Genomic DNA, 25,332 nt, shown 5'->3' on the forward strand with positions numbered 1-25,332 from the left:
AAGCAAAGCAAGCTGAGGAGATGTGGCCAAAATAATGTCTCAACCCAACAATTATACATTCTAGACTTTCCTCAATTTAAACTATTTTCTATCTATTTTGTATTCATTTTATTATCCTGCCTAAATTGCTTTTGCCCCTGCTTAATGTCACGATACAAACCAGAGGAAATGCAACTGGAACTGTAAACAAGTTATGTGGAAAACAGCAACATGAGCAGTATTGCTTGCAGTTTCTATTTCTGTTCCTTGTAGTTTAGTGACTGAGGTTGGCAGGTCTCTAAAGGAAGTACTGCTTTTGAAATACAAGACACATGACACACAAAAAACGAGCAGGTCACATCTAATTCTTAATATGATTTCAACATACAGGCTGATGAAACAGAAAAAGGCTCTAACTCTTTTGAATTGTTTCATGGCCTGGAACAACATGCAGCTGAGCTCAGATGGCAAAAGAACAAACCTAGGCCAGTTAATGGGACAAATGGCACTCATCTGTGCAGTCATCATTTTCCCACCCTCCTCCATTCCTACACTATTCTTGCTTCTCCACCCATGTAATCATACCCATAACCACCCAACACAAGAAAATGTAAATGTAAATACAAATACTGAAACAGCATTCAAACAAGATGCCACTCATATGCTACATCAAACAGTGCTTGTAACAGGTATATTTTTATGCCCCCATTTCTTAGCAAAAAATGGGTGTGATTTTTCATTAGCCTGCACTTGTTAAATAAGAGATTCAGAGGAAGCACTGAGGCCTGATTGTGTGCCCCTCTCTTTGACCAAAATATCTGATGAAAGAAATTACAAGCATAGCCAGCTGGCTTACCACTACATATCCAGGAAACATTGCCTGGAAAGCAGCAATAAGCCTGGGCCAAAGCCATAGACTGTATTAGCAGCACCAACTATAAAACAGAAATTTTAATGCTCTGCTGATTTGATATTCAAAGGGGAAACAGCCTTGTGCAGCCTTGGTGAATTCCAGTTTTTGTCTTGTATGGTGTACAGGAATGTCCTCTGGTTATCCACAAATAACCTGTGTTTCCTACTCTTTCATCCAACATGTAAGTTCATCCCAGACTTTATTAGCATGTCAATTAGAGGCAATCAGACATGCTGTAATTGCTTGTTTTGTACTTTTTCAGTCTGCCAAGTAGCAAGGTAATTCTGGCACAGAAACAGTAATGAGCCAGCTTTGTATCAGTGCTGGAACAACTAGTGTGAATGCACGACCTGAACAGCTTTCAAAGCCAGAAGCTCTGGGGTGTTTGTACTATATGCAAAAAAATGGCAACAACCCACCAAGAACTGGTAATCAACATTATAGTAAGTTGGTTATTCCAAGCTTGAGCTGAGATATCCATGAAAATACCAAGGCCAAGCTGGAGTTTGACCAATCGAAGTATTGGACTGGATAAACTTTAGGTTTACTGGCTACAACTTAAAAATGAATAACTCTGTGCCAAGTAAAACTGGACATTTTACTTTACATTTCTCATTTGGATTACTAGTAAAATTAATTCTTAAGAGATGAAGCAAACAGGACACACATTTACTACAGTCTAGCCAGAAAATTATTGGGGTCTAGAAGTACTCTTAGCATTGAAGCAATGTGTGCAAACAATGACTGTATTGACTGAAGTAAGCATAATACAATAAGAAAGGGTTTCACTCTGGAAATTACATACCAACAAAAAGCCAGTGCTCTCTTATGTGCACTATGCATCCTCTCCTAGCCAAACAAGCAGTCAATCACAACCACACACATACTTTCATGAGTAAACCTTTTATTGTCTCAGCTGTGAATTTTACTGCGATCAGAGTACACTGGCATAAAGCAAAATTAATTTAAACAGTTGAACAGATGCAGTATAATTATGTTACCTCAAATGGATAAACACTCATTAACCATAGTTATTACACAGGTAGGTGTGGCTTTACTGACAGGTGTTGTTCTTCTCCTTTCTCTGACACACAGACTTCTCCACCTGGTTGCATTATTAGTAAAAGAGTCTGGCCAATGAATATCAAAGCCCTTCTGTAGGTATGGCACTCAGTTTTAATCTACTGGCTACTGGATGTAGAAAAATTCATTAGCTGACATTGATTGAACATTTTACCTTATCATCTAGCAAAGAATCTGTGAAAGATCATCATTAGTTTGCTGCTGGTTTGGCAGATCAACATATGCTGCAGATGTGGTAATAACTACCTTTTCTTTCATCACAGAGGTTTGGAGATGGAACTGGAGGAAATGGATGTCACTGCTAAGTGTTAACATATAACATCCACATTTACTCTGAAAAATCTGATGGGCAAGTCAAAAAACTGTTGCTGCTACCCCCTACAGTGGCAAGCTAATGAGTTAGCCTAGCAAAGTCATACACAGCCACAACCAAACAGCAGCTAGGAACTGCTACAAGCTAACATTTGGCTAGCTCAGATTAGAACTAATGTTAAAGACCAAGCTGCGTCGTTGTTTGAGCACCGGTTTAAGAGAACTTGTGAACAACAGAAAAGCCCACAGACTCAATGTTTGTAACTGTTTGTTAAACCGACTCATCACTCCGTAAAGTAACATTTGTCACTAGCCTGATGACTTACATGCTGTCATTCATTCAGACCTCCCCCCTTAGCTCGCTGATTCTCAGCTCAGAAACGGGAACTTCTTAGATGACACAGAGTTCTCAGCTTTTAGAGAATAACGACTCGCCTTACCTGCCCTTGAATGTTATAATACTGCTGTTCCTTCCGTTGGTCCGTTTATTGTTTATCAAGCATATTTCTCGTGGAGTTTGCTATGTAACTGCTGCGGGCTGAGGGCTTGGTTTGTCCCTTGACAGTAGCCACAGATGCAGCGGAGTAGTGGTGGTGTGGAGAGGAGCCTCTCACTCACTGCAGAAGAACTTGGCCGCTCATCCAATCACATGCCGGGATTTCCTTCGTGGTTACCGTAAAGACTGCGAAGTGCACACGATTTTTAAGAAAGCAGTCAATTAGTCGTAATTACTGTAAAAGAAGGCTAACTTAATTTAAGTATGTGTTTTTGTATCTGAAATGAGAATTGAGTATATGTTGTGTTTCTCTTCACCTAATACTGTTGACTTTGCAACTTAACTATACCAATAAATGATTTGTTTTTTTGGTCTGTGAAATGTAGACTTCTACTTGTTGCTACAAAAACAAACATTAATCAAATATAAAATACTCTTAAATGACTAATTCCAGGGATATATTTGTTAAATCTTTAATTGATATTACACCAAGACCATAAAAAACATGAGGCCAAATAAGAGTTTACATATTGTTTTATTAATTGTCCAGCAAAAACAAACTGCAAAAAGAGATACTATCAATCAATACTGAGCATTTAAAAACCTCACAGCCTTTTCTCAAAAGAGAAGCTGGAGCCTCCGTGAAGCTGAGTAGAAAAGAAATAAGAGCAAGAATATATTTCACAAACTGACACACAATGAAAACAACAAAGTTTAAGCTATTTGAATAATTGTGAAAGCCATGCAGAAGGGAGAGGATATGTTACATTCAGCAAGCTGGAAGCATTGAGGTGTACGGAGGCACATTTTATACATTGCTTCACCCACTTAAAAGAATTGACTTAGGCTCAGTAACCATGTGTTACAGTTGTTTGTGTTATACGTCAATGATGTTATTGCTGGCTTAGGTTACCTGCAGAGGAAACTGTATAATGCAAAATGTGATCATCAGACCTGTATAGGTTAAAAATTAGAGTCATTTTCATTAGGTTAACTACAGCACAACATTCCATTTCATAAATTGATTAATGGCTCTAGACCAGAAAATGGACGGTTTGCACTTTTTTCTCGACTTGAACACTTCTGTCAGTTAGTTCAGAGATCCAGCCCAGGTATGTTTAATACCTTAAAATGAATATTGATGGTGGTGATGTTTCCTTGGTCACTGAGGAAAACCTGTATTTCTAAATGTGCTAGTGACTCTAAATGTGCTTCATGTCTATTGAAAGAATATACCTGGCTCAGCTGTATCATAGGTTGTACTGTTAGCAATTGTCACATATGGCTCGATCCTTAGGAAATCATACTATGTTGTGCAAGAAGCTGTGTGTGTTGGCTACAGTGTGTATAAAAGGTACACTTATTATTAAAGTCAGCCTGTGCAGTAACTGTTGACAGCTGCAAAACCATTTTGAAAAAAACAAACAAACACAAAACATTAATTTTTTAGCTTTATCCTAATGGGTACTACACACACAGGGATACCGTGTGCAGCTTGCATGGATTCTATGGACTCAAATTAATAATTAAGAAGGCATGAAAGACTTGTTGCTAACTGACTGGAAGTTGGTCTAGTCAGAATGGATATCAGATGCTGGACTCAAAGATCCCTAAACAGATAAAATGTCATATTTTTGGGCATCATTTCTGTCCTGGCAGCATTTTTTACATCTCAGTGTTGTGCCTCTGACATTCCCATTTGCTGTTCCTTTGAGTATGTACAGCCCACAGACCAGAATCTACAGGCTATATTTACACAAAGTGTACAACCACAGCAGAACATTACATTTCCGTGAAACCAGGAATGGTGGAAACCTGTTCACTCTGGCTACAGAATAAGAAGCACATAGATTTAACTGTATTTCTTTTTGGCACTAGCTCAGCAGAATAACTTTATTGCCATTTCCATATGCTCACTATTAGCTTTTCAGTTAGGCTAGTGAAGTGAATGTCGGCTTTCATCTGTTAATAACATCAGACTGTATCTATTACCTGATTTGGTTACCTTGGTGGGAGGGGGGAGGGGGAGTGGGTGGCCATCAGATGCTAGAATAAATTACATTCAGAGGGTTTACTGTCTAACATGCTGGGTAGAAAAGTATTTCAAAATATATGCTTTATTTATGTTCTCTTCCATATATCAATATGGTTACTGGGTATCATTGAGAAGTTCTGAGTACAAATCATTTCCTATAAAGGATCTACATTCTCCAAAATATAGGCTGCTGTTGTTTGCATTAGAGTTTTCTGTGACATTTAGGTGAGAGAAAATGGTGACAGATATCTGTCTAGCACAGACAGTAATTTTTCAGTGAGTGTACAGCAGATGATGACCCTTGTTTGGTGGATCAGGCAGAGAGAATATGAAATTATTTACGATTGAAAGTTTGCTGAATAATAATAACTTATTACCATAGAGCATTCCACATTTAAACCAAATACAACTCACACCAAGTTAACATAAAATGTGGTCTAGCACTCAACTAAAAAAAACAAAAAACCAATATATTTTAGACGCAAGAATATCAAGACAACAGTCTTGAGAAATATACCATAGAATTAAATATGACAACAGTTCTATACAAGTTTACAAGGCATGTATCAGTGACAGAGTCACTGTGGGAGTGTTGGAACAGCAACAAATAAAATATGTATGGTATACCATGTAGCATCATTTTACTGATTATTTTTCAGTTAATACATTCAGAGAAACTTGGAAGAAGCATTTCCTGTGTCGCTATCATTATTATTTGGTGAACATCACCTTTGGAAGACCGTCTGACATTTCAAGAAATTACTCAATGACTGACACACAGCAAGAGTTCTTGTACAGAAAAACAAATCTCAAGCAAACTTAAAACAAACCAATTGATCCCTCTCCAGAATGTTACTGTGGTCAGTAGCCTGGGTAACTCATGCTAATAGGTTTACCTTTCCCTCTTAGTCACTTGCAGATGCTTGTGTCACAGAATAAGTTGCTATCAAGTCAGAGTCTGACCAGTGTCTGACCAACTTGATAAATGACAACAAACCACAACAACCATGATCATTATCTAGCTGGTTATTTCCAAATATTCTCATGTAGAACAAATCCTTGGTATTTGCAATGCTAAGCATGGTTATTTATATATAACCCAAATGCATTCTGACCTCTTCTAACCTGAGAGGACCTTTTGACAAAGCTGCAGGATTGCTTAAGTCACTGGCTGTGGCGTGTCATTGCAGTAGTACCAAAAAGACAAGAGCTGCTAACACTTAAATCTAATGTTTAAGCAGCATATTCAACCATGGACACCGCTCGCTATGAGCATTGGGAAGTGCTACCCATTATGATGCTATACTGTAGTGGGCCTGAAGCTGAAATTTAACATCAAGAGTTTGGGGTCTGTGGTGGTGGAGTCCTGTGCTCTGGAAGCCTGGGCACCTTTCGGTTAATGTTCGGCTGTTTGCTTTCTTCCCTCCACCCTCCCTCTTTTCCTTTCTTCCCGTCCGCTTTCTCCTTACTCTGCCTGCACAGTTTCAGTGCTCGCGATATGAACACATCCAGGTCGAAAAGCCGCTCCTTTTGCTTGACAGGAAGTGACTCCAAGGAGTCATTTTTTACTGGCTGGGAGATGGATGATGTAGAGGAACGGGGCTGAGATTCTGGGGGAGGCAAAAGTGGCGAGATTGGGGGGGACACTGTTCGAGGTGACTGAGGAAGAAATGGAGAAGTGGGAGATGAGGGGAGAAGTGAGGGAAGGGAAGTAGGGGAAGATGTAACAGGTGGAAGTGGGCTTAGTTTGTGTTCATCATATTCAGCTGATGGTTGGCGCACAACTTCTGTGTAGTGGAAGATTGGAGTTGGGAGGTCAGTCGGGGAGAGGGGCAGAGGGGGAGAGGAGGTGTAGCAGGAGGGTGAATGTGGCTCCAGAGAAGGGCTGGGACTGGGTGAGTGCAGACGAGACTGGGTGCTCTGCACCCACCGAGAGATCTCCTGGAATAAATCCCCTGTCTCTTCCTCCTCCTCCTCCCCCTCCACTTCTTCCTCTTTCATCTCTTCCAGGTCCTCCACACTGCCTCCAATGGGCTCAGCAGGCACAGGGAGGAGGTTAGTGTTACGCTTCCAATGGGAAAGGTCCAGTATCAGCTTAGGCTCTGAGTAGTGTTGAGGCTTGCCCTCCCTCCAGGCAATTTTATCCAGGTATGAAGGAGAGCCCACTTTGTAGTCACAGGAGCGGCCACAGTCCAGTTCCCCATACCCCAAACCACAGGCCCTTTCCAGAGAGGAGTGAGAATTTTCCAGGAAGCGTTCAGCAGAGCTACTGTGAGAATATTTTCGTGGGTCAACCTATATAGATGATGGCAGTTGGGGAGGGAGATAGAGATAAATGGGGAAGACAGTAAAGTGAGGAATTAATTAACTAATGTGTTACTAAATATTCTGTATGTGATTATTTTTCACAGCAATAAAATTTAACAAGTTCACGCTGCTCCAAATAAGACAGTGATGGCAACCTTTAACAGACACAAAACACTTACAGGAAAGTACGTTTTCTGTTAATAGGGTGCGAGAAAACACATGTGCATGGAAAGATACTAACAAGGGCAATGGGGGTAAAATGCCTGGACAGGGTTTATGAGCAAATGAGATTACATTTCAAAAACCACCTACAGTACCACTGCTGTGATATCAAGGCTACACAGTAACTCAGCCATGTTGCTGATTTGTTGATGTGGAACATTTAACCTAAGCAGCTCCATAAACTAAATTACAGCTCTCTCTCTTGCATTTCATTAAAATAAGATAATGGTTAGTTACACTCAAGTGCAAATCAGTAAGCGAGGGGAAAATAGCAGCAAAAAAAGAAAAACCTGAGCCTCCTCTAGTAGTGAGGTGGAACTGGCCCGGGGGTCCCTCTGCACCTCCTCATCCTCTGTAGTGTCTTCCAGGTCAGAGGTAATGTGGCCAGGGGGCATGCAGCGGCACCTCCCGTCTGACTGCTGCCAGCAAACATCTGTTGATAAACTGTTCTCATATCTGCAGGAAGGCAGAAATGAAGTATTGTATGTTAGTCTTATAATAATTTCACTGTGCAGTACATAGGGTCTGATAAGCTTATTTGCAGTGGGTAAATGGATGGTTCCCAGACTTTTCTGTTCCAACAAATATTTATACTTTAATTTACTAATTTTGCTTTATGTATAAAATATTGGGAAATATGGTCTCACCATGAAGTAGTAGAGTAACCAGGTGAATTGTGCAAAAGTTATGATTCTGTAGTAATTCAAATTTAAGTAAGACGTGTAGACAAACGGTTGGTGGATTAAATGATCAAAGTATTTTGGGAGCTCAGTGTATTTCCATGCAAAACTAATGAGCAGTCAGCCTTCACTGTTAGACTGGAGGCTTAATCAATGTTGTGTTAGTTAGAATTATGTTAGGATACACTTAAGAATTTTAAATCCTTTTGTGAAACACAGGTTAGCAGGACTACAACCAAATAAATTTCTACCCACACTGTAGCTGACCTACATTGTGTGACAACAACTCAAATGTGATTGTGGATTAACCTCAAATCAGTAAATATACTATATAATATAATTGATTAAATATAATCAAGTAAATATTCTGTGTTCCTCCAAATAAATCTAGTTAATAATTATGAAACATTCTGAAACAGAGGCCTATTAATTAGACAAACTACAGTAGCAATGGGAAATCGACCCAATATAAAATTCAGATTAAAGTTTCCCACCAGTGTATAAAAGAGTAAATCTACACACCTGTCCCAGTGGATGCTGGAGGCCTGACTGTTGCTGTTGCTGAGGCTCTGCTCGGTGATGAGGCTGTCCTCCAGTTCGTCCTCGATACGGAAGGGATGCGATGAGATGGGCTCATCATCTGGACAGGAGTACTGCTGGAGGAAGGGATGAGACAGTGCCGCTTCGGCTGTCAGCCGATCCATGGGGTTGAAGGTCAGGATACGCTCCAGAAAGTCCACAGCTGAGAAGAGAGGAGGAAAAGATGAGTGAGTGAGGAAGAGGAGGAGAGGCAAAGTGTGTAGACCATGAAGCGTGTTCTCCTTAAAATATACTCTCTCTCAGGGTTAAATTATAGGTGTCAGACAACCAAACCTCTATTATCTCTCCATCCCTCACAGCTCAGGAAGGCTGTCATTTTCTGTATCCTCATTCCTCCTCACATCTTCCATTGCTCTCATTTGACCCAAATTCTACAGTATTTCACACTGCTTGACCTTCCTCATCCTCCTGCTACTAAACTCCCTCTGCTTACCTTGAGCATCCACTTCAGGCAGCAGTTCAGAAAAGGGTCTCTTAACTCTCCATCCATGACTGACATATGAAGGCATCACCTGGAAAAGGATGACAGCGAGGTTAAGATATGAGAATGGATAATTCTGAAGTGGTTGTTTCTTATACATTTCTTTCAGTATTCAAGGCCCCCAACTAAATGAATTGCTAACAGCTGAGAACAACACACAGGCCCTTGTTAGACATACAGTAGTTGTGTACACATTTAACCTTGTATGTGGCCTAAGTATTTTAGCCTAAACCTGCAAACATAACATGACAATGATACCCTGCTCCATATTTGAACAATCAGCTTTCAGACACGTGACTTGCAGCAGTCACTGAGGTGTCACCTGTAGCAGGTCCTGCCTGTCCTCCTCTCTCAGCACTGGCACTGTGTTGAGAATCAGCTGCATCTGCTCCAGCTCATGAGCTCCTGCAGAGGGAACCAGCCAATCAGAGACAAGCAGAGGAGAGAGCAGAGGATCAGTTACATAAGCAGAAAAAAAAGGTTGACCAATTAAGAGTCAAACTGGAATAACTATGAGGTGTGAGCTGTCAAATAGAAGAAATAAGGTAAGGACGTCCATTTAAAAGATGCAGATAGGATGGAGCACTCTGCAGTCAAATAGCAACAAACAAAATGACCACTCTAAGATCTAAATAGTATAACCAGTACTTCGGTTTCAATTCTATTGCTTTAAATTACATAAAATGTCACTTCCTGTATCCTCATTTCTTTCTTCTCTTTTTGACTATTAATCTAAAAATCAACCCAATTTCACAATCTGGTGAGTTAGGAAAGGTTGAAAAGGCATGTTGTTTTTCTGGTCCCACCCAAACTGTGATTCCACAGCAGGCAACAGTATTTCATGCACAAGGGAACATTGTGTCCACAGTACAACCTGTTGGACAGCACTTCTTTGCAGGTTGTGTAAAAATCTCACATCCCTCTGATACTGGCAGACTTTTACCTCAACTATGGCTCATTCCTAATGTTAAATCCCTATAAGCTTTGATATTGAGCTGAGTTTGTTGGGGGTCATAGACAACTTGTGAGGAATCAAATGTGGTCAAGTTGGACCACCCAGGAAAAAAGACCCCAAAGTGCATTCCACCTTTGACAACTGATGGAGAACAGCTAATGCGAAGTCACTGACTGTGGTGTAACCAGAAATGCAACATGCTTGAAGCTTTCAGCTTTCAGAGAGCAGTGCAGCAGTTTTTCCTTCCACTCGTGGATTTGCCCTCAAATGTCTCCACCCAGCTAAGGAACACCAGCAGGTGGTGCTATATCAGCACACTGTCCACTCGAAGCATCTGTGGTTTATTTGGATGAGAGTGCATTGCTTCCCCTGTGGTAAACAAAAATACACTGCGCCATGTAAACTGTGGCGGTTAAGTGAAAAGAAAGGCAAATATCTCTAACACTTGATGTGTGATATTCTAGCAGAGAGGAACACCAGGGAACAGATGATGCTACTGAGTTTGTGGCACCATCTCTCCTGCGGTGTGGAGGGCTGGTGGAGGTCAAATTGTCCTGTCATGAGGAACTACATCTGCTTCAGACAGAGAGAATCTCTCTGTCATCATTGTTATTCTGGTCAGGCAAAGAAGTAGCCTGCAGAAAAAGAATAAAGTGTCTTTGGTGGAGGACACTGAAAAAAAAATGTCTCCTTAGCTCTCGCTGGACACCACCTTTTCTTTTGTGATGCAGTCTTTAAGGACATTTTTTCCATCTCTGCTGCTAAGAACTTTACATAAGTTAATATAGTATAGTAATAAATGATTTACCATTTTGGTTTATCTTTTCACATAGCTACTCAAAGATGCCTGATGTCAATGTTCTGTCTTATTTTTATCTTGTGTTTATTGTTGCCAGAGAAGAGTACTGAGTTCACCCTTAAAAACTTAACACATCTATGTGTATTTTAACATGACAATAAAGGCAGTGAAAAGAACATTTAATTTTGAATTCCTGTATAGTTTTGACATGCACTGTCCTCTGTGGGAGTCAGAACATAGTTGGACCAGAAAATGAAGTTGAAAACCTGTCAGCTCCTAGAAACACATTTCCAAGAAAGATCTTGCAGGACTTTCAGTAATAAAATGTTTCTGCTGAATAGTAATGATATGATCATAATTCAATATGTCGTAAAATTAATGACAGTCAATAACTGTGGGACACCAAGGTCACGATGACAGTGTTTTGGTGGAGACGGCAGAGGTACCTGCAAACAGCATGCGCCCAGTGAGCATCTCAGCCAGTATGCAGCCTGCGGCCCACATGTCTATGGCCTTGGTGTAGTTGTTGGGGGACAGGAGCAGACGGGGTGAACAATACCACTTAGTTACGAGACCCTCAGACAGATAGCCCTGGAGAAGGAGTTGAAGTGGCGAGTGAGAGAAAAGGAGGGGAAAAAGGAAGGAGAGAGAGAAAGAGAGAGAGAGGTAAGTTAAAAGCCAGAACAACAAAATGACACACTGTGGTTAACTCAGTCATGAGCATGCAACAATGAGCATGGCTTGTTATTAGCTGTTACCATTCAGCAGTGTACTTGCACGTCTGCATGCACTTGCATGTGTATGAGCTTTTCGAGTTGCTCATACTCATCACAATCCAGCAGGCAGCGTGCTGGAAGTCATTTTTTGTTGGAGTGGAGGCATCGTGAAGTCAATAATGTCAGCTACAAAAAGGAAACTTGAGCTCACAAGGGATATCTTTAATTTACACCCACAGAAACTTCATCATGTTATGCCAGCTACATGATGGAAACTGGCTTCTGGATACACTCTCCGACAGAAAATGTTCCTCTGAATCTGTGCCTGCAGTTACTGAGTTTCAGCGAGCCTTTGATGCTCTGCTGTACAACAACACACGTCCTCTCATTAGGGCCGCTCCGACAAGGCTCCCTTCTGCCTTTTACTTTTGTAAATGTTCACCTTGTGAATAACACTGATGATGCCGTGCATGGAGATGAGCCACAGGCAAGCATATTTGCACACAAACCAGATTTATTTATAATGAGATACTTTTCGCCTGTTGTTATCATTAATGCTCTCGTTGCCTCTTACATATCACTCCACTCTCCAACCTTACAAAATCTCACAATTGCTGCGCTTACTACGTGATATTTCTATTCTTTTCCTGACCTTGTATTGCTTCAGAGCCAGATCTTTCTGCCCCAGGCTTAAACTTCTTGGCAGTCATAATAACAGAAGACTACAGACTGCATAACAAAATATGCTTATAATCAGGTTTGCACATTCTCACACATTTTATACATTTAATACTTTGCTGTAAATTGCTTCACGATGACAGATATTAAACTGTGGAGACTGTGGACATGATGAAGTTGACTTTTTCTTGCTGGCATACTATTTTTGTTTACTGGGGGAGCATACAAGAGGCCCCAAAATGAGGCAAGGGTCCTTGTTGGAGTGTCTGATCTGCCTCTAAGCACCTTCTCCTATCATTTCCTTCATCTCTTTACCCCTCCCTCCTCTGTCCCATCACCCCTCTCCTCAAGTCTGCTGTTTCCATTTCCCATCACACCACTCGCCTATCTATCACTCTATCTGTATACTTCTTGTAGAACTGCTGTATTTAGGCTTATGCCATATAGAACAGCACTGGATTTAACCTGGCCCAGATGAGTTTTCATACTCAAGATAGATGTCTTCACACCAGTGTAATTATCTTGGGCCACCTGTAAGACCAGCATAACATTACACTAAGCAGAACATAGCCCTCTGATAATTATGTCTAAGGTCTGACCCAGAATGGGTTTTTATTTTACTTGACAGCTGAAAAGAGAGTCACCTCTTCATCTTTGAAGATGGCTTTTTTAAAAAAAGGTGGTGAAACGTGTCTTAATCAGCAGATTTGGGGCTTGACTCAGAGCCTTTATTCATTGTGGGCCACCCACATCAGTGTTCCCATTTATACATTTACTGCCAGCAGTGTGCCCCTACATAGAATTCAGCCTGGCCAAAATGGCTTTTAAATGTCAAAACGGCTCTATGAGTTTTCATCTTTCTTAGGAGTTACATTGCTCCTCAAATACAATGTTTTGAATGAGCTGCCCAGCTCCACAGCACTATTAAGTAGCTGTGAATGAAAAGACAGGAATTGAGAACACTTTGACAGCTCTCTTCAGCCTTAGTGTTTCTCTTCTCTCTACTCTTTCTGCACCTATGCTCCTCTTGTGCCGCCTCTGCTTCCCTCTCATTGCACTCCTCTTCACCCATATATCATCCACATACTCCCTCCCTCTCCAGGCCCACTCTGCTCTCACTGCACCTTCCCCCTCCATGCCCTCCCTCATCACTGCCTGCTCTCCTCTGTGTGTGCCAGCAGATGACAGAGCAGAAAGTGATGCTGAGAGCTTGATGATGGTCTGACAAACATGCACTCACCTTGTCTTCTATCTGTCTGTCCGTTTCTTCCCCCTCCACCCGCCCCTCTCACCATTCTCTGCATCTAAGCTCTCCTCTCTGCTTCCCGGCAAAGCACATGATAGACAGTGACTTTCAAGGGGTGGCCATGTTTCATGTTAAAAGTGCAACATTTTTAGGCTGGAATATTACTTGATGATACAAGTCAAACTGTTTTGAACAGAAAAAGAAGCATATTTAGGTCTCAGCTTCCCAAAAATGATGCACAGTGCTCAGTAGCTATATTTACACTTTTTTTAAAACACTGTGAAGACTTTTGTCTCACAGCTGCTCACCAATATAAAAGGTTTAGTGGGTGCCTTCACTCCTCTCTTTCTCTTCCTTCCCCTCAACCTTCTTCCCTCTGTCATGTCTCCCTTAATCTCAACTCCCCCTCACCTCTGTGTTTCTCTACGTCATCCTCAGCTATGACTGTTTCTGCTACCCTTCCTCTTTTCTTCACGCCTCACCTCATCTCTCTCTTTTCACCACACTGCTTGCCTCACATCCATTCTCACCTGTTTCATCACTCCTTCTCTTTTTTGCCAGCTGCAGTCCCACTTTGCTTATTTTATCTTTATTTATAAACTCTCACTCCATTTCCTTTCATTGCCTCTTTTCTTGCTTTATCCACACTCTCTCCTTATTCACCTTTCCTCCTCTTCTTTGTCTCTGTCCTTCATCCAGGTCATGAATAATTTCTGGGCGGTTCCAGCGCTGCCTCATCAGGTGACATTCACACACACATACATGCTCAAGAAACACCAACCTCCTAGACTGTAAACAACATCACAAACACTGCCCCCCCCATTCCTCTCAACTCCTCTGTCATCTCACTTCACCTGAGTAAATGTTTATCTGTGTAGTCAGAAGCACACTTCTAGACAGCTTGTCAAACAGGCTCATTTCAATTCACTGCAGAGTCACAGTGTGCTAACAAACTGCTGTGATAACACAATGACCATGTACGATACTGCAGAAGCACAAAGAAAAGGTAGAAAATGGTTGCAATTATAGTCAATTGAAAAGACTAGAATTGGGGTGAGAGCTAGAAATCTAAGCCAGCATCATTTTACTGTCAAACATGACACAATATAAAACCTGATTAAGGTCGACTGTGATGCAAAAACCCTGTTTGAGTGCATTATAAAAGAGACGTAAAACCGGAGCACCAGTCCTATTGTTTTATAGCCGAATAAGAAAGTTACCTACTATTTGTGAATTTCCATCACAGCTGAAGTCAGAACTGCCCAAGTCCATTACCACAAAACATTTGAGGAAGCAGCACGCTGGCTCTGCATTATTAAATAAAAGAGAGGATGCTATCACATTCAATGCAGGCATCTGCTTTGGTGTGAACACTGCATCGCAAATAACCCTGGTATCATCTTACACACACATCATCATACACACACAATAAATCTGGTAATGCAATTCAGTGCTGATGAACAATGACAAACTGATGTTCTGCCGGCTAACAGGCACATCAGATGGGACAGACTCCCAGCTAACTCCCAAGATCGAGCTCAGAACAATTCAAATCCATGTGAGCATCAACTATCTATCTATCTATCTATCTATCTATCTATCTATCTATCTATCTATCTATCTATCTAGTGTTAGTGGAGTTCAACCCTGAACACGGTGTTCTCTGGCAGACTGAGCAGTTTCTGTAGGTGCACAGTATAAGTGTAGATATGCACCCAAACACACAGTGTGTAAATCTTGTCTCTGATGCCCTGCACAACCCAAACTCTCAGGTTGTCTTTCTTTTTTGTCCTCCCTTCCCTTGTTTTTCCTCTGCATTTTTGCTCAACCCATCCCCCCCCCCCCCCCCCCCCCTTTTTTTTTCTCTCTTTGTACTTTTCACCTCTCTTTCTCTCACCCTTTCATGACACAGTATTTCTTACCCTTGCTCCTCATCTGTTCTTTGCCTCCCCCTCCAGTCATCCCCTCCACCCTTCCTTCTCCCCCTCCAAAGGCACCCCCTATGTCTGCACCCAGCTGGTCCCCAGTCCCGTGTTCTGAGCTGACAAAGATCGTCTTTCACAAGAGCTCCTCTCTGCACACACAGAGCTAAAAAACACACAAACATACAAACACGCACACACATCCTGCCCTGCCAGTGTTAACAGAACTGCTGTGGAATTTTCAGACATTATAAAGCAGCATAATGGAACAGAAAACTGTCAGTTTTATCTCTCAGAAACCTTCACCTACGATGGACAGGATAATCACAGGGTTTGATTAGCACAGAATCTGATAACAGGTTTGGGAAGAAGACGTTACAGTAATAGCAGGGATTGGGCTGGAGAGGAGGCCTATTGTGAAAGACACAGGTCGGCAACATCAGACCTGGGGACGTGTAATCGGAGAAACAGATTGTAAGAAAAAAAGATGGCTTGGTTGTACTGCAGTCGCAAGACACAAAAACCTTTTAAGAGGTGAGGCAGTTCAAATTCTGGCTGTAAATGGCCACCCAGTATATTTTTAAAAGTTTAATCTTTGTCAGAATCAGACAAGCAATGTCAAAGATGTCACCTGAGATTCCACAATGAAAGGACGCCAGGAAGACAGATAAATTATTCTGCGTTTCAATTGTGAAGTGGACAAAACATGTGTGCAAGCCCGCTGATTTTCTATAGGAGGATTCTTTTGCAACAGTATCCCATCCTATAAAATATCCATTGCTGCACAAAGACAAAGGTTTGCGCGCTGCTGTCTGATAACCACACTAGGCCATGGCTCAGGAGCTGCTATCTCTCTCTCAGAGATAATGTTTAATATTACAATACTCTCCCTAGATTAATCCGTCAGCAACAGAACAGCCCACACTATGTCAGAGCAATGAGGAGAGTGAAAAATCCTCCTAACTTTATCAACTTGGCTGACTTTAATATTTATAGTATGATTAATGTTTGCAGCACAAGTATCAAAAAGTGGCATTTTTAAACAAGACAGAATCAGTGCAGCCAGTACTATGTGGACAGACATCTAAACACTTATGCTGGCTTGTCTTTTGAAGATTATGGATTTATAAAATTAATATGAACTTAATAAGAGAGCGAGAACCAAAAGAGAATAATGATCACAGACATTTACTGGCCTCTAATCAAAATTAAACTTGGCACACTGGCTACATTTGCATGCCCCAAAAAAGATGAGTAAAAGTAATTAGGTTACAGCTGTAAATGTTTGTACAAGTGTTGTTGATTACTCTAAAACTCCAGCTCCTGGTTTCATGTTTTGTCATCAGAATAAGACATCAAACTACCAGTACCAAGCCAACCATTCACAATTTCTAAATGTGAGAAAGGATTTTTCCAGTGTGTTTACACGGACATTTTGGAAACTAGAATACTGAAAGCAGAGAATGAGGACACTCTGCATGTAGGTAAACACACCACCCTGTGGAAACCACTCTGAGACAGATTTCCATGACGAGGGTTAACACTGTATATACATTACAGTATATGTATTTGTATGTGAGTGTGGTGGGTTTCCTCATGCTCTTTGCTGTTACCTTATGAGAATAGTGAGGGTCGACTATCCTGGCCAGCCCAAAGTCTCCGATCTTGAGCAGCAGTTGGTCCGTGTTGATGAATATGTTGGCAGGCTTCAGGTCTCTGTGCAGGACGTTAGCTGAGTGGATGAACTTTAGTCCCCTCAGCAGCTGGTAGAACAGCAGAGTCGCATGACCTGTTCAAGGGCAAACATCAGATATCAGGATACACAGTTATGACATGAGCTACATCCTTTTCTACATTTCACTCTGGCTCAATTAAATCTTCTTGATTCACACTGGTAGGATATTTTGTCACTCTTTCCATAACTAACTCTGAGCATGCAAACACATTTTAAATTAAACTCTGATGTAGTCTTCAGATGTGTCACTTGTGGATATGGGCCACGATCTAAGGTCACTACAGTAATTTATACAGTAAGTATACAGTATGCTCATACAAAAACAAGCAAATTAAAGACAGTGTGAAGGAATGAATCAATACATCTGAAATGAAATTCAAATTCAGTTTACTGTTATGTAATCTGTTTTTGGCACAGTCTTAACTAACCATGCCTTAAAAAAGGATTTCCTCTCAATCCAATAAATCAGAATGTAAACAGAACCAGCAGCGAAGTAACAAAACAGACTGGCGGTGTCTCAACTGGAAGCATCATACCAGTACTGTGGTGATTCCTTTGGATTTAAACTGATTTTAAAGCTCTAAGTTTTAAAATGTCAAAATTATTAGAAAAATATTTATGATTTACTTTTTATTTTGTGTTTGCTAATAGGTAGGATTTTCTATTTCCCCCTTTTCCCCCATACCTGTGGGTAGCGGTCCTTGCTCCAGAAGTCGAGCCAAATCTGTCTCCATGCACTCCTGCACAATGTACAGGGCACTGAGCTGGGCTGGGTCTCGGGGCAGTGGCCGTCCATACGGCGCCAAAACCTCATGAACCCGCACCACGTTTTCGTGGTGCAGCCGATGGGTGATTCTGACCTCCCGCAGGCTGTGTTTCACCGTCACAGCATCGCGCATCACCAGCTTTTTAATTGCCACACGCTGTCCGTTGCGCTGGTCCACAGCTGAGAGCACCAGGCCCGTGACACCTGTGCCCAGAGGTCGAAGGTCAACAAAGTGACCGCTGAGGTCAAAGCCGTGGAGGAAGAGGGGAGTGTCCTGTCTGGCCATGACAGCTCAGTTTAGAGGTATTACAGGTAGGTGATTGATAGATTTCAGGTAGTGCAATGTACTCGATGGATCCCCACAATTTCAAAATGAAAACCTCTTAGTTATCCTCAGCGGCACACAATGCCACATCTTGCTGGTGAGTCCAGAACCTTAACTAGACACCTGACTTTTCTTTGGGTAGCAGGTGCATGTAGATGTCTGTTTTCACAGCCAGCCTGATGGATGATGGCGGCAGTTTTTGTACTCAGAATTGCAAGCAGGTTATAAAAGGAATCATTTTTTTCAGGCCTAAGAAGTTTCTTTGTGCGTCATCATTCACCTCCTCTTCTAGTCCTGTGTGGGCAAGATTCTTATTAAATCAGCCTTTTACTAAACCATCTGTTGTGAATTTCATATTTGAATCAATCTTTTAACTGGACAGGGAGTGTCTGAGCACAAAAAAAAAGAGAAATGTCAGAAAGGATCAAAATATATAAATCCAAGCAGAAAGAAAACTAACATTTGTTTTGGTCAGTGATTGTGCAGCTGCAGGTTTAAACATGTGATAGTAAAGCATCCATAGGACACGTTCAGATATATTTTAAAAATACCATCAAGATATTCCTCCTGACACTTTATGATGATGTCTTGAACTGCTCCATAGATGTTATCTGATGCTGCTAAAGCTGCAGGGGATGCACCTCTAATCTCTCACTCTTTCTTCTTCATGCACAGATAGTCAGAATATCAGCGAATTTTATTAATACTACCCAGGGCAGGGGTATCCATAGAAACAGCCCTCTGTGTGGCTGATCCTGCTCTTACATGTGTAGATGCATCGTGGGACAGCAACAGGCGGACAGTCAGCTCTGCACTCCCCTCTCTCTCTCTCTTTCTCTCTCTCTCTGCACGCACACTGCTGCTTGTTACAAGTCTGTAATCCGCATCAGCCAGTCAAAGCCTTCAATACTCAGGGAGGGGGGTGGGGGGCTCATGCGTTTTAAATTCAATGAGACTCTGTTGGCTCCTCCTCTTCTTCCATGATACCAGAGTGTCTCAGTCAGTCAGCCAGTCACACAAGTTCATTCAGAGAGAGATCCACAGTTGGACAGCAGTCAAATCCCGGAGCTGTGGTTATCTTCTGTGTGTGCATGTGCATACGTGTGCATGCATTTAATCCCTCAGTAATCTGCTTCCTGTTGCCTTCTCATGAATGTAGGGATTTTAGCATCAGGCCGCGGTCACTGTGGAAAGATACTGCTATTAGCTGCGTCGCTCTGTTACTGCTGCTGCTGCTGCTCCTGCTGCTTCTGGGGAGGGAAGAGAGAACACAGAGTGAACAGAGAACAGAGAGACGAGGAAGATAAAGACGAAAGTTAGACGGCAGCAGCGCCTGTGTATCAACAGGGTCTGTGTCGCAGGAGAGTTACCATTACATAAGACTGGATGGCAGCGTAACCTAATCTACACCAGCAACTTAATGTGCTTAGAGAGGATAATTACATTAATTCAGTGATGCTTTAATATCTGCTACATGAACCTGCTGACATTTCAGACCAGAGAGACAATTAGACAAAATGGGGCAGATAACAAGGTCATTTTTCTTTTCAATGGGAAGTCCACCTTGTAGGTTTTCATTTGTTTCTCGCTGGTTTTTCAGACATTTTGGCTCTCATTTTCACCCCCAGGAAGGTCATGTAGTGTCATGGAACAAAAGCAATGACTTTCTCGCACCCCTAGATCCCTGGGCTGTAAGAATGCAAACAATCCATCGATCCATAAAACAAATCCCTCTGTTGCCAAAGGCCTGAGGGCAGGGTTGAGTATTTGCTCTCTTATGAGCCTCTCTCTCTCTCTCCAGAAACGGAAGGTAAGCACTCAGTGACTGTAATTCACCTACTCTGTAACAGCCTTCAAAACACTCCTAAATGATACTCATGTTAGCCTCAGTCAGGCTGATTGTCAGAGGCTGTAAGAGTGTAAGGTGAGAACAGAGTGACTGAGAGAGAGAGGGAGCATTAACAGTGGTGCTGGGTGGGAGGTGCAGCCTGGGCTAACTTTATAAATAATGCATAACCACTGGAGATGGCACTTGGTGTTCTCTCTGAGCGTTTATTCTCCATATTTCTTACGGTTATGCAACATGAATATATATTATAAATAAGAATCATTTACAATTCCTTGATCCAGTGCAATGAAGTACATCAATTTCTTATATTAAAGCCCAATGTCAGCAGGCTTAGAAGTATCACACTAGCTTTAAATATCATTTAATTTGGGTTCTGAAAAGAAAAAAAAGAAAAAAAAACTACACTCTACACTTGATCTGAACCAATATGTGGTTAACAGATTTGTAGGTGATAGCAAATGGGAGCAAACAAGGGTCTTTGTGCAGCTGCCTCTCTGTCTCTGACTGTGTTTACTTTCCTTTTTTTTTTTAAATATACACAATGCACTTCCCAACAGGCGTTTAGGTAGTTTTATTTTAGATGGGAAACGCTGCATCCTCTCTGCACACTGGCTTCGTGCAGCTGCCTTTGTGTATCTCCAGTACACACTCCAGTAACGCCCCTCTGACAGAACAAAAACACTGAGATTGAAGTGCATCTAATGGCTAAAACGTGAAGCTCCTATTTCCAAAGAGAAAGGAAAAAAGTATGCCAACGACAAACAGGCCAGTGCTAATCCCCCTCCCCCCGACCCAAACAAGCTTCACTTTATCTTATCTCATCTCCGTATCTGCTGCTCGGTGTGCAATAACAAGACGAGGAAGAAGAAAGAGATACACGCAAAGATAACAACAGCAACCATCAGTGCTCACCGGAGTATTTACGCGGCCGCTGCCCGCCGCCCGCCGGTCCAGAGACAAAGATCCGGGGAGAAGATGTGAGAGACACGGGTCCTTGGAAGCAAAGAAAGTGAAACACGACCGCATCTCTCTCTCTCTTTCTCTCTCTCTGTGTGATTCAGATGATACCGGGGGTGGGTGGATAACAGCAGGCACGGGTCGGCACCGGAGGAGGAAGAGGGGGGGGGTCCGCCGAGATGAGATAAGCCAGGGGCTGCTATAGAGCCGGTTATTGTGCGATTGTCCGCTCTGTGTCAGCGCTTCAGAGGAGTGATCTGAGAGAAGGAGGAGAGGAGGGATCACCCCGGATTCAGATACGGTACATCCAGACCTGAGTGGCTTCACACACTCTCACAAACACTGCACCACAGATGATGAAGTACCCATCTCTCTCTCTCTCTCTCTCTCTCTCCTCTCTCTCTCTCTCTCTCTCTCAGCAGTACCCTGACCTCGGCTAAACCTGGCTCGGTTTTGATCTCCAAACCTACAGATCGAAATACTAAAAGAACGTGCGAAAGTTAGGGAGAAAATCAGTCAGTGTAACTCTATTGGAAGATATCTTAAACCGGCCTCCAGCATACAGTCTTGCCTGATTATTATAGCTTGATCATTACCGCGGTCATCTATCATCATGACAGGCGCAGAATTTGTGGGTTTGAGATTTCCCAAGAGAGGAAGCTAGAGAGGCGCTTTTGTTGGTGGTGAATGAATATTTGAATATTAACAGCAAGGATACCACCATGTCAAAGAGCTCTAGAAGAAATAATAGTTTGCTCAAGCATAAGGGATACAGTGTGTAGCAACTGTGGAGAGTTATAGTCACAGAGGGAGTGAAACTGAAATGCATGAGCTTTAATAAGTTTTAATAGTTATATCATTGACCAAGTGGTTGTTCCCCAAAACTCCATTAATGAAATTAACTTGGTCAGGTCAATGATCATTACAAATAAGTGTGGAACTAAAGACAACACTGAAATATTAATAGAAAAATCTACTCTAACTTCTTGATATTTCATTGGTTTGTTGCATTCCATATCTTTATTATTGTAGTGTTTCAGTTCAGTTTTTAATTTTTTACTATTCCCAAGACAACTGCCGACAACTTCAGAACATTCACTTTGAACTTGATGCACTGTGTATAGGTTGAAGGCCTTCACGAAGATGGAGAGAGCCTGACGAAAACAGAAGTTTCTCCACTGTTTCCATTGTCTTATGGCTGTATCTACTAAAAGTCTATTTACTTACAGAGTCCCATAGCCTGTGGTGGAGTGGAGGGTGGGTATGACAGTCAGCGCAGTAAGAGAAAGGAAGAAGAGAGGAGAGAGGGCAGCTCATGGTGAATGTAATAATGATTATGCAGAGGTACTACAGCTGCAGGGATTAACAAAGAGGAGAGAGGCTGCAGGGAGAACAGAGACCCAGGAGTAATCTAATGTAATGAACCCAATGCAAAGTGACACGCCATCAATGAGAAGAGTAGAGGAGAGTTACAGAGATAGTTAAGGGTACTGGAAACCATTTCTACCAGGATAGATGACATATGTAAGCAAAGCTAAAGACAGTGTGTAACATCAAAAGTAATGATGAGCCACAGCAGTGTTAAAGATGTCATTATCATCTCTCATCACCACCCTGGTCACAATCAAATAAATAGTATTGTGTACAGAAGATGTCCAGATTGGAAATTAAAGATCATTAAACCTTCACTTTCCAAACTTTAAGATCACAGAACAATTGCACAAGACACAGGAGCTCTTAGAGTGTAAGTTATTATTGAAAGTCATGTTAGCAGATGGAAATTTGAGTCTTTTGCTTTGCTTCCTATATGCTTCTCATTATAAACTTTTTTTTTACTTTGTTGTTTTGTAGGACACTTTTTAGCTAAATTAAATGTACGATGCAGAAATCGGATGAATAATTTGCTTATGTAGATGATGGGTCAGCGGTTCCTTTCTGATTATGGAGGGGAGGCTGTAATCAGAGAGCTGGTGCGGTTGGAAAATTGAAAGTGACAGAGAAATGTTCAGCCCCTAACAACACAACAGTTGTGTGAGTCCTGTCCCTTCTGTATGATGTAGCTAAAGTGAAGGCGCTTGGATTCAAAGAGACTTTTAGCTGTATTCATCCTCCAGGTGTGTCCCTGTTCTCTCTCCTGCATGTCAGCAAGATAAGATAGGCATACAAAATGAATGTGGTGAAAAGGAAATTGTTCAATACTTATTTTGCATCAGAGGAAAGTCTTTTTCCAGATGTTCTTGTTCGGTTGCATGCAGTTATATGAAGTGAAATCTTTTTTTTCTTTCATATTATTTGTAAGTGTTCCTGTTGATTTAATGCTTCACAAAACCATTTTGTGTTAATCCATGGAAAACTGTACATACTTTCAATAATAGATGATGATATGATTGAATGAATCTAGCACACACACACAACTTTGACAGCTCTTTGCATGCTAGGGTTAGGGTTGAGGTTGGGGTTAGGGTCAGGGTTACACTAAGGTTGAAATTAGGGGTTAGCACCCTGATATGCTTCTCTCACTACTGGGACAAACAGTGATGTAGTTTAAAAGTGTATCTACAGTCACAAAAGCATGAACTCACCCTTCTGGTGTCTCCTGTGTGTAATTTTGTATTTTACTGCAACATCAGAACCTGCTGTTACAACACAAAGATGAGATAGCAGACATAAAAACTGTGATCTGATGTACCAGCTAGATGAAATTCACAAAAACAGTCGCTTGTTAGCATTTATTGAGCCAAAATCACCTGGCATCTACTTACAAGAAAAAAATAGGAAAACAATAAGATAAGAGAACAGTCAAAGTACTTGCAGAATTAAAAGAGAAGATGAAGGGGAGAAAAAAGAGCCAGACGACATGAGTATCTTTTTTAACAGTCTATGCTGCGAAGATTGAACTTAGAAAATTGTAGATAATATGGATAATTCTATGAAACTGCTGCTGCTCATTTGGTCCATGTGAGTCTTTGTTCTTTGTGTCTGTGCTGTGTTTCTGTTCCTCTTCTCTGGCTGACCTCTCTAATTAATACTGATAGCATCTGACACATGGAGACATCACAGTGTCGGTAGCGGGTGGCTATTTACAGAGCAACACACACACACACACACACACACACACACAGAGGCACGCATGTTGTCAGCAGCACCTGCTCCTGGTCTTGACAGTGTGTGGTCATTATTTATAAGTCTGCCACTGAAAAGAAAGGTGAAGGGGAGGAATCCAAATGAAACCACGACCCTGTACTGGTTTTGTTTGTATTCTTTTTTTAATAAAAAAGGAGGAAAAGTCCCTCTTTTTTAACTGTAAGAGAGTAAACATTCCCTATTGTCTACCATGCGATATAGTTCAAAAGCAAACCCCCTGTGGTAAAATGGGGGTCTTTATGACTTGTTTGATGTTGAAGGTAGCAAATATGTAAGGAAAGAAAACAAATCCAGGGAAGAAGTTTAGTAATAGAAATGTTATGTGAGCCATGAAGGAATGCTCTGGACAAGAGTCCCTGGATTTCCACAGAGACACACAGAGACTGCCTGCCTATCTACCTTCAGCACAGAGTGAGCAGCAGCATTGTGCATGTGTCCTCCTCAGATTACCTCCCTCCAACAGATCCCTGTCTAAGCAGGAAAGGAAATAAATAAATTAGAGGTCAGGCTGAAATTTCTCTGTGACGACATCTGGCTTAGTTAGTTTGCTTGGTGTACATTCGAGCTGAATGTGTTTCCAGAGAACTGATGGCCCGAAAGAGGAGAGAGAAAGAGGAAGGGGCCACATCTGGAGGTGTGCAAAGATGACTCATAAGGGAATAGAAAATGCTACAGTGGCAAATCATATGCACAAACAAGTCTTACCCCAGTGAATTCAACACTTTTCAGTTATTTTTTTTTTTTACCTGCAAGTGAAGGCTGAACAGGCTGTTATAAAACAGGAAAGAAAACCTGATTCCGATCTCACACTATCCAAATCTATTGTTTTCCCTATAAAGAATATATAAATGTGCTCACCACAGTGTTCACCCGAATCAGGTCACCAGGGTTGTCTCGGATTGGACTTGAGACTTAAGAGGCCGGAGGTGTGGGGTTGGATATGAATGGGCATTTAGAAGGAGGAGGTGCTAATGAAAGGTTCTATCCAGTTGCATTGTGGGAAATGTAAGATCCAGTACTTTTGGAGGTTAACAAGGGACTAAAAGTCAGGAAATCTTGACCTTGCTGCTTCGATTTTGACCATTATTTTTTGAAATGCAGGTGGACGAGCTTTGACTGACAAGCTTGATTC

General features: G+C 41.6%; 1 protein-coding gene across 2 annotated transcripts; it reads right to left on the reverse strand.

Moving 5' to 3' along the window:
• Window positions 1-3,299: 3,299 nt before the first annotated feature.
• mapk4 (mitogen-activated protein kinase 4) lies at window positions 3,300-21,403 on the reverse strand. 2 transcript variants are annotated; one of them, XM_051075266.1, is made up of 9 exons: window positions 21,012-21,403; window positions 17,845-19,500; window positions 17,038-17,213; window positions 11,309-11,453; window positions 9,431-9,513; window positions 9,061-9,139; window positions 8,550-8,769; window positions 7,638-7,803; window positions 3,300-7,113 (listed from the first exon to the last, which is right to left on the reverse strand). In XM_051075266.1, the coding sequence occupies exons 2-9, from the start codon at window positions 18,209-18,211 to the stop codon at window positions 6,154-6,156; spliced, it is 2,196 nt and encodes a 731-aa protein (XP_050931223.1). In that variant the 5' UTR covers window positions 18,212-19,500; window positions 21,012-21,403; the 3' UTR covers window positions 3,300-6,153. The 2 variants fall into 2 exon arrangements, with proteins under 2 accessions (XP_050931223.1, XP_050931224.1); XM_051075267.1 differs by lacking the exon at window positions 21,012-21,403 and having other exon boundaries at window positions 17,845-19,597.
• Window positions 21,404-25,332: the final 3,929 nt, after the last annotated feature.

The sequence above is a fragment of the Lates calcarifer genome, linkage group LG13, assembly GCF_001640805.2.
Source record: "Lates calcarifer isolate ASB-BC8 linkage group LG13, TLL_Latcal_v3, whole genome shotgun sequence".
NCBI classification, from domain to species: domain Eukaryota; kingdom Metazoa; phylum Chordata; class Actinopteri; family Centropomidae; genus Lates; species Lates calcarifer.